The sequence below is a fragment of the Heterocephalus glaber genome, unplaced genomic scaffold (assembly GCF_053883595.1).
Source record: "Heterocephalus glaber isolate CG9 unplaced genomic scaffold, H.glaber_assembly_v1.0 deba00001600, whole genome shotgun sequence".
Classification (NCBI taxonomy): domain Eukaryota; kingdom Metazoa; phylum Chordata; class Mammalia; order Rodentia; family Bathyergidae; genus Heterocephalus; species Heterocephalus glaber.
Genome location: NW_028258372.1, coordinates 42580287 through 42588574, shown reverse-complemented (window position 1 = coordinate 42588574; position 8288 = coordinate 42580287). Strand labels below are relative to the sequence as shown.

Below are 8288 nucleotides of genomic sequence, written 5' to 3'. Positions count from 1 at the left end.
CTTGTGTCTAGGGTCACAGGGTCCCCTCCCTGGCCGAGTCGCTTGCCTGGAATGGAAGAGTAGAGGGTCCGGCCCGCCGTGACCTCACCGTGCGCTTTCGGCGTGGCCGGGGCGTCGCCCGGCCCCTGCGCCCCATGAGTCAGGGGTTGATGATCCGGCGTCAGGCTGCAGGCCCCGGTCGCCCCACAGCCCTTGACTCACTGGCCACCTTGGCATCGCTCGCGCGGTGACCTCTGACGATGCCCGCGGCGTGGTCGGGACGCCCTGCCGGAGGACTCCGACCCGAGTCCCAGGTTGCATTCCAGGCTGCCTGGCTCACTTCCCCACCCCTTCCCCCGAGCATATATGCTGCCGACGCTGAGGCCCCGCACTCGCTGTACCTCTACAGGTGGCGAGAGCAGCTGCTCTGGAGGAATGCCCAACAACCTTTAACCTCGGGCTCCTGAGAGCGGGAGGAAATAGCAGCTGTCTCTTTAAGACAGTTGGCGCTTTCAAAGCACCGTAGGAAGACGCCAGACAAAAGTATCGCGAGAGTTGTAGCCCCTCCGGCAGCCTCTCGCGATGTTTGGCCCCTCCAAGGGTGGCCATTTTGGAGTCCGGCCCCCGGCGGGCTGCCCCGGCCGCGTCTCCCAACCTGTTGTGGGCACCAAAGCTGGCCCCACCGGCGTCTGGGCTGCGGGCAGCCGGGCCGACACGATGTGGCGGCTCCGCTGCAAGGCCAAGGATGGCACCCATGTTTTGCAGGGGCTGTCCAGCCGGACCCGGCTGCGGGAACTGCAGGGCCAAATTGCAGCCATCACCGGGATCGCTCCCCGCGGCCAGCGAATCCTCGTCGGATTCCCGCCTGAGTGCCTGGATCTCAGCAGCGGGGAGACCGTCCTGGGGGACCTGCCCATCCAGTCAGGTACGGGAAGCGGGGCCGGGGCCGGAGCCTGGGAGGCGAGGCCGTGGAGGGGCGAACAGAGACCCGGTCCGGGCAAGTTGGCTGTGGGCAAGGGGGGTGCTCTGGGGACCGGGTTGAGGCGGACCGAGCACCGACAGAGGCCAAGCCAGTGTCTACCGACTCCTTGTCCTACCCAAGGTGGACAGAAAGAAAAGCCCAAGGCCTGGGAGACTCCTCTCCCCAACTTGCTTTCAGACCAACCTTAAAACTATCGCGTTCATTTTGTTTTCACTACATACCCAAAAGTACACGAATGTAGAACCTATTTTTTTCTGCTCCGGTGGTCTTTATCATTAAACAGCAGATCTGACGGGTGCAGAACATTTTTTGTTTCCTTTCTTGATTTCGACTTTGTAGGATCCTTCTTATATACTCAGTTTGACAGATATATTCATTTTCGAGTTAGTTTTTAAACGTTCACTAGAAGTTCTTTCAAGTTGTAGTCAACAGCAGTTATTTCTGCCCAGTACTAGAACTTGAACATCAAAGTTAATAATTAAAAGCTTTTTGTTGTTGGGGCAAGGACCCTGTAAACACTACATTGGTTAGACTTGTTAAGTTTCAGGAGGAGGAGAACCCCCTAGTGGCCTACTCCATGGTGAACACCTTCTGGAAGATTTGTGCTTTTAAATGCAGAGAACGTATAAGGAAATTTGGCTTTTGAAATGTATCATGTTCAGTAAGAATAAAGCTGTGTGCCCGAGGCCTCTCACTAAATTGGGAAGCAACCTGAAGTGTTCTGTTCTTTGTACTGTTTTCATCTTTAGGGAGATTCAGGGAACAAAAAAAAGTCATTAGTCACTTGCTTACAAAGTTGTATTCTCCTTGGTAACCCTACTTTAGGTGCTAACTCCTTCCCATTGTAGTTGATGAACTTGGCTAGTGAACTCCTAATTTCATCTATCATTTCTTTGCAGTTCTGGATTTGTTTTATTTTTAACAGGTGACATGCTAATCGTTGAAGAAGACCAAACCAGACCCCAGACTTCATCTGCATTTACAAATCGTGGTGCTCCTAGTTCCGTCAGGGAACCTTTGCCTGTGCTTGCCAGAACCGTGGTCCCAGCAGACAACTCTTGTCTCTTTACCAGTGTGTACTATGTCGTTGAAGGCGGAGTCTTGAATCCAGCTTGTGCCCCAGAGATGAGACGCCTCATAGCACAGATTGTAGCAAGTGATCCAGACTTCTATAGTGAGGCAATACTGGGGAAAACGAATCAAGAGTACTGTGACTGGATCAAAAGGGATGATACTTGGGGGGGAGCAATTGAGATATCGATTTTGTCTAAGTTTTATCAGTGTGAAATTTGTGTGGTAGATACGCAGACAGTGAGAATTGATCGTTTTGGGGAAGATGCAGGATATTCCAAAAGGGTTCTGCTTATCTATGATGGCATCCACTATGATCCACTTCAGCGGAACTTTCCTGATCCCGATACCCCTCCACTGACCATTTTCTCCTCTAATGATGATATTGTTCTTGTACAAGCACTGGAATTAGCAGATGAAGCTAGAAGAAAGAGACAGTTTACTGATGTAAACCGCTTCACCCTGAGATGCATGGTGTGTCAGAAGGGATTAACTGGACAAGCAGAAGCAAGGGAGCATGCCAAGGAGACAGGCCACACCAACTTCGGAGAAGTGTGATCTATGCACGATGAGGGTTGAAGCCTACTACCTCACAGATCCAGAAGGCTCTGGGTTTCCCAATAAGCTATTCGTAACCCTAAAATACAAGAGGACACAATGCTTGAACCATTCTTTTGACTTAAACCACTAAGACACTGAAATTCCTTGTTAAGATTAACATTAGTGTGCAAGTTTACAGATGTGTCTGCAGTGGCAATGCGTGCCATCTTTCTGCTGGGGTGACAGAATACCTGGTCCTTGCCACCTACTGACACTAACATGAAGATTGGATTTTAGTATTATAAACTAGCACCTAGCAGCTTTAACCTGTAGAAGAAAACATTTTGGGTAATGTGGAAGGCTGCATGTGAAGCCACTGGACATGTACCACGGTGTCTCCAGTGATGATTCCTTTTAATAACTCTTGAGTGAGTCAGTAACATCTAAATAGATCAGTTCATTAAAAGAAGATACCAGAATTGTCGACACTGATTTTCTATTGTAATTTGGTAGACCTTATAAGTGTGTACTTAACCACTTCTAAGTGCACAGCCAGCAGTTTTTACAGGGATGTGTTTATTCCTGAGCATGTTACCTAAAACGGCCCGATAGGTGCTGTTTAAGACGAGTGTACACAAGTAGAATGTACAAGGAAAAGGTGCCTGAAGCAGCTCACTGCAGCTTTAAAAGACCCCTGGCCTCATGTTTTAATGCTGTTCATGTATTGGTCTTTGTCACATTTGGATACAATTTTTAAATTAAGCAGGGTATGCTTTTTTTAATTGACGTTCCTTGACATTTGAGCACTCAGTTTTTGCTTTTTTACATACAGGTTTTTCTGGAGGGATTTAATGTCCCCAGCTTTTTGTTAAGAGTACTCCCTTCAAAAACCGTCTTCGTGTAAAGTGATAAAGCTATGCTTTGGTTTTTGTAAGCACTGTTGCATATCTAAATGGTATTTGTCTTTCTGCTGGCTGCATCCTGCTACTAATGCTCTTTTCAACATTCCACATTTCTGCAAGTTAGCACTTTGCTTACCTTCGATCTTTGACTTTTCAACAGTATTAAAGTAACTGATGTCATTTATTTCACTTCCAAAATATGAAAGTTTTTAAATCCTTGCCTTATTCAGCTTTCCCAGAATTCCGCTTCTTCCTAATGTCAGAGTGTAGCCATCTGCTTAGTGTACTGATCCTCAAGATACCCTCTAAAACTTAGCTTCACTACAAGATCTTCCAGATAAAGTTTTCTACCTCTTACTTCTTCTGAAGATCAGGGATGCTAAATTATAATTTGTTATGTATTATCTCACAATGTGAAGAAGCTTAATTTTGTGAAGTTTTGTTATCTTGGTCTCATTTCTGATTAAGTATCTCACTTAGAAAACCAATGGTATACTTTAAAGCACTTATAGCTCTATGTATCTTCTTGGCACATGTTTTAAAATTGAGATTGTTCTCTTGTTGAAGGCTGTAAAACTAAGGAGTTTTAAAGTGAACAATGTAGGAGAAAAGTTCCTTTCAGGAAAAACTTACAAAGTATGCTTCAAATCATCGAGTGACATTTTTTAAGTACCTTTTATGTACCTACCTGTTTTAGGCATTATAAGTTATGGTCAGTATAAGTTGAAAGTATTTTTCTTTTTTACTGAGCCTTAAAAATAGCACTTGTAAGCTTACAATACTTAATGTTTGGCAATCATGATAGGTACTAGTGAGTATGATAGGAAAATCTCTTTGTACTGTCTGTCATCTGATTCTAGATAGTTTTTGTATCTTATTTCCCCAGAAAATAGAAAATTTAAAACTATAAATTAAGAAAAGTACTACTGGGTCCCAGCACTCAGCAGGCTGAGACAGGAGAATTGCCGTGAGGTTGAGGGTGGCCTGAGCTACCTAGTGAGACCCTGACTCAAAAAAAAGAGTGCCACTGGGTGACATCAAATTGAGCTTTATGCATCATGGTTCCTAAAGCTTGTCTTCCTTTCTTTGTCACGTCAGGAGCCAAATTTGACATTTACTTGATCTTTATATCTAGAAGTTTATTCACACAGCAAGTATTTATTGAGTAACTTGTAATGTGCCAGGCATTTTTTTGTTGTTTCCACAATGTAAATTCCTGTCACTTTAAAATTGAGTATATAGTATCTACAATGGATTAATTTAACAAATGGAAAGAAGTAGAACACTGATACTTTTCAAAATTGACCCCCTTCGTATTAAATGTTTTGCTTACATATTGTTAAATATTCAGGGGATCTTACTGTATCGTTCCTAGGCATTCAGGTGGACAGTGATAGTCATATTACTTTCAAAAATGACTTTTTAAATTAATCATTTGCTGAAATTCAGCACTGATGGAAAATTCAAGATGAAGCATCAGTTGCAGATCACTGAATTATTAAAGACTAATAAACTCATCTTATGTTCATTGTAGACTAAAGCTTGTAAGTCTCACAGATTTAAAGGTGTTATTTTTATGACCTTATTAAACTCTTGAAATTAATTATTAATGTGAGTAAATTCTCATCGTGGGAAGTTTGAAAAGTGTGGGTTTGGTGCTTGCAGCAGGACTAAAGAAAACTGTCCTAAGTTTACCCTGGAGTAGAATGAAACTTCTTCCTGGTCGTGCAGTTTTGTCCTTTCATTCGAGACTTATTCTTTAATTAAAGTGAGGACAGTTCACATTAGTAGCAGAATGAATAAAGGTTGTGCTTTATTCTAGCTGGCTCCCCACTCTGGGAGGATGAAGCTGGAAGATGTCAAGTTTCAGCTGCCCTGGGCTACTTAGCAAGACTGTCTCAAAAAATAAAACCCAGGCTGGGGATGTAGCTCACAGTGAAGGCCCAGGGTTCAACTACCAGTACTGCTTAAACAAAAAAGCACGGAAAATCGTGCTTTCCCATCCCAGCCCTCCTCCTATCTACAGATTAAAGATGAGCTGTAATGCTATGAATACGCACACCTGGGTGGGGTGACTAATGTCCTTCCTCAGGAGTGATGTGCCAGCCTTGTGAAGACATCAGGGTGTTACACATTCTGCTCGTGGTCCGTCGTTGGTGTCTTAGCTTTTGAAGCTTGGCTGCTGGTCAGCTTGACTGTTAAGAACCAATGTTGTCATGCTATTTGAGTGTTCTGTGAAGTTCAAGTCCCAGCAAAATCATGATCAGGAATGAATGAACAGTATCTATCTATGCCTCTAAGTGCCCATTCCTAACTTGCTCATCTAGCTTATTCCTTCTGTCTCATGTAGGAATTAAAACTTGGGTGTTGCCCCAGCTAAAAATAGTTCTGTATGTCTTTTTGAAAAAAATCACAATGGAGAGTATGTAAGATTAAGCAACAGAGTGACTTTTTTTTAGTTGTGATAAATCAGGTGGCCTTCTTAAACTTACATATGTTAAATGTTCTTCATGTGATGAGACATTTATTTGCAGCACTTTAAAAAGTATGAAATAGCTTTCATGATTTGGCCTTTAGGAATCTTGTTAAGGATGTTAAAACACAATTCTTGAGCTGCTAACCATCAGCTCTTAATCAGCTTTCGCCATCAGTGTTTAGTGGTACAATATTTTGATGTTTTGATAACCGTAGAATTCAGTTTCAGCAACTGAAAGCATAATCTGACCCCAGGGTCAAAAGTGTCACTTAGTCCTATAATGTGATTGTCTTTTATCATTTGCTGTACATTGCAGTATTCAAATTTGTCCTTGTAGCACAAAGATGAGTAATAATCGCTGAAAGATTAGATTCTTAAAAGTTTTTTCATTTGTTTCTAAATGAACTTATTTTGAGGAAGCTGATTTTTGAGTCAGAGGCCTTCAGTGTATCCTGTATAAGCAACATAAGTCTAAAGTGAAACATTTCATTTGAATAACCTAGTTTATTAACTAAGTATGTTTTCTTATTAAGCATTATACTATTTCAGCATGGTTTATCCAACACAAAAAGAATATAGAACTTTCTGGTCGTGGGGAGTGTTCTGTTTTTCTTCCCCAAAAATGAGCTAGCGTTTTGTTTACACTGCTTTCAGTATTTGACTTGGATGAAACCATTACCTTGATCTGAATTGTGTCTTGATTTCCATGCATTTAAAGGAGGTTGATAACCTCCCGAGGTATTTTAGAGTAGAAGAAAGGAGGAGTAGGAAGATTAAGTAGCACTAAAAAGGAAGAGATTGTCGAATGGATACATTCCTACTCATAAACTGCTTTTCTCAACAATTTTCAACCAATGCCTTTTTAGTCACCCTAACCCTTTTCCTTTGTTTCTTGACACAGAATATAACAGACCCTTAGGTGAGAAAGCTTGTTAAAGACCATGAGTATAAGCATTTTGCTGTGATGCCCTTTAATATATCTGTTTTCAGAGCAGCTAACCTATGTGTAGGAGTTTAGGAATGGTGGAAGTGGGATTTACTTATATTATAAAGTAAGCAGCTTAACCTCAGAAAGGTTTAGAATTTCTACTAGATTGCTTGAGTCTGACTTTCTAAGTTTATAGTTAATTATAACCCTTAAGTAACTTAAAGCAGGGGTCCCCAGCCCCCCAGGCCACGGACTGGTACCAGCCCATGACCTGTTAGGAACTGGGTCTCACAGCAGAGGATGCGAGCAAAGCGCTGTCTGTAGTTATACCCACTCCTGGGTGTTGCCCTGAGCTCCGCTTCCTGCCAGGTCAGCCGAAGATTAGAATCTCTTAGGAGCATGAGCCCTATTCTGTGAACGGTGCATGTGAGGGGTCTGGGTTGTGCGCTCCTTTGAATCAACCCCAACACCATCTCCATTCCCCCAGTCCACAGAAAAATTGCCTTCCGTGAAACGGCACTGGTGCCAACAGGGTTGGAGACCACTGACCAAAAGGACCACAGAACCCAATTCTCAGTTGTCCAGTTCACATTATTGCCATTCAGTCCTTGAGTTGTTTACAGGAAATACATACTTAGCAAAGAAATTTTTTTCCTTTAAGAAATCCAAACTCAGCTTAAAATGCCTGTCACAAAGGAGAATAATGATAGTCTTTTGTACCTGCAGTAGTGCAACAGAAGCTGAGGCTCCTGAACAAAGAAAACCACAAGCAAAAACTCAAATTTAGGGCTTTCAAACATAACTTGAAAAAGCAGTATGGAAGAGCAAAACAGAACAAAGTTGTTTTTCTTGGCACAAAAAAATTCTTAGTAATGATGGACAGGGTTTTGAAAATGTTCCTTTGTTTACCAGCATTTTTTTCAAAGCTAATGCACTGCTGCTACCTGGAAGAGGTCTGATTTCATTTTGTGTAATTCCTGATTTTGCCATTGTCATTAAGCTGCATTGATTTTATTTATGAGGTGTATGATTTTAAATAACTAAATGCTGTATGGAGTGACTTGTTTTAAAAGAATAAATGAAGTGAAAACATTGGTGTTTGGACATCTTTTGGGATCATGGCAGAGGGCCAGTGAATAGCTACTAACTCATGTAAGTGGAATCAGACCACGGCTTCGACTTGGGTACCAAGTTCTGCCAAATCTCACCAGGTAGGAGGCCTCATGAGTTAAACCAGAAAAGGTATTTCTCCTTTTTAACACTAGAGGGCATTTGAAATTTCCCTTTGCTAGATTTTCTTCTAGCTCCTGGAAGTTAATTCAGTATCCTTTGCTGATAAACTGTCAAAGGGGAAGGATGAATGTGCCTCTTCATGTTTAGTACACAGATCTGTGAACCTGTATCTGAAAA

The 8288-nt window shown here is 42.4% G+C and overlaps 1 protein-coding gene across 1 annotated transcript; it reads left to right on the top strand.

The window, feature by feature from the left end:
• Window positions 1–373: 373 nt before the first annotated feature.
• Yod1 (YOD1 deubiquitinase) lies at window positions 374–7970 on the top strand. Its single transcript, XM_013078595.3, has 2 exons — window positions 374–904; window positions 1887–7970. Exons 1-2 carry the CDS (start codon window positions 562–564, stop codon window positions 2588–2590), a joined length of 1047 nt encoding a protein of 348 aa, XP_012934049.2. The 5' UTR covers window positions 374–561; the 3' UTR covers window positions 2591–7970.
• Window positions 7971–8288: the final 318 nt, after the last annotated feature.

Excerpts from the sequence above, each read along its gene's own strand:
- Yod1 (XM_013078595.3), top strand. The coding sequence starts at position 562 with ATGTTTGGCCCCTCCAAGGGTGGCCATTTTGGAGTCCGGCCCCCGGCG. Across the intron at positions 905-1,886 it reads GGACCTGCCCATCCAGTCAG|GTGACATGCTAATCGTTGAA; the intron begins GTACGGGAAGCG and ends TATTTTTAACAG.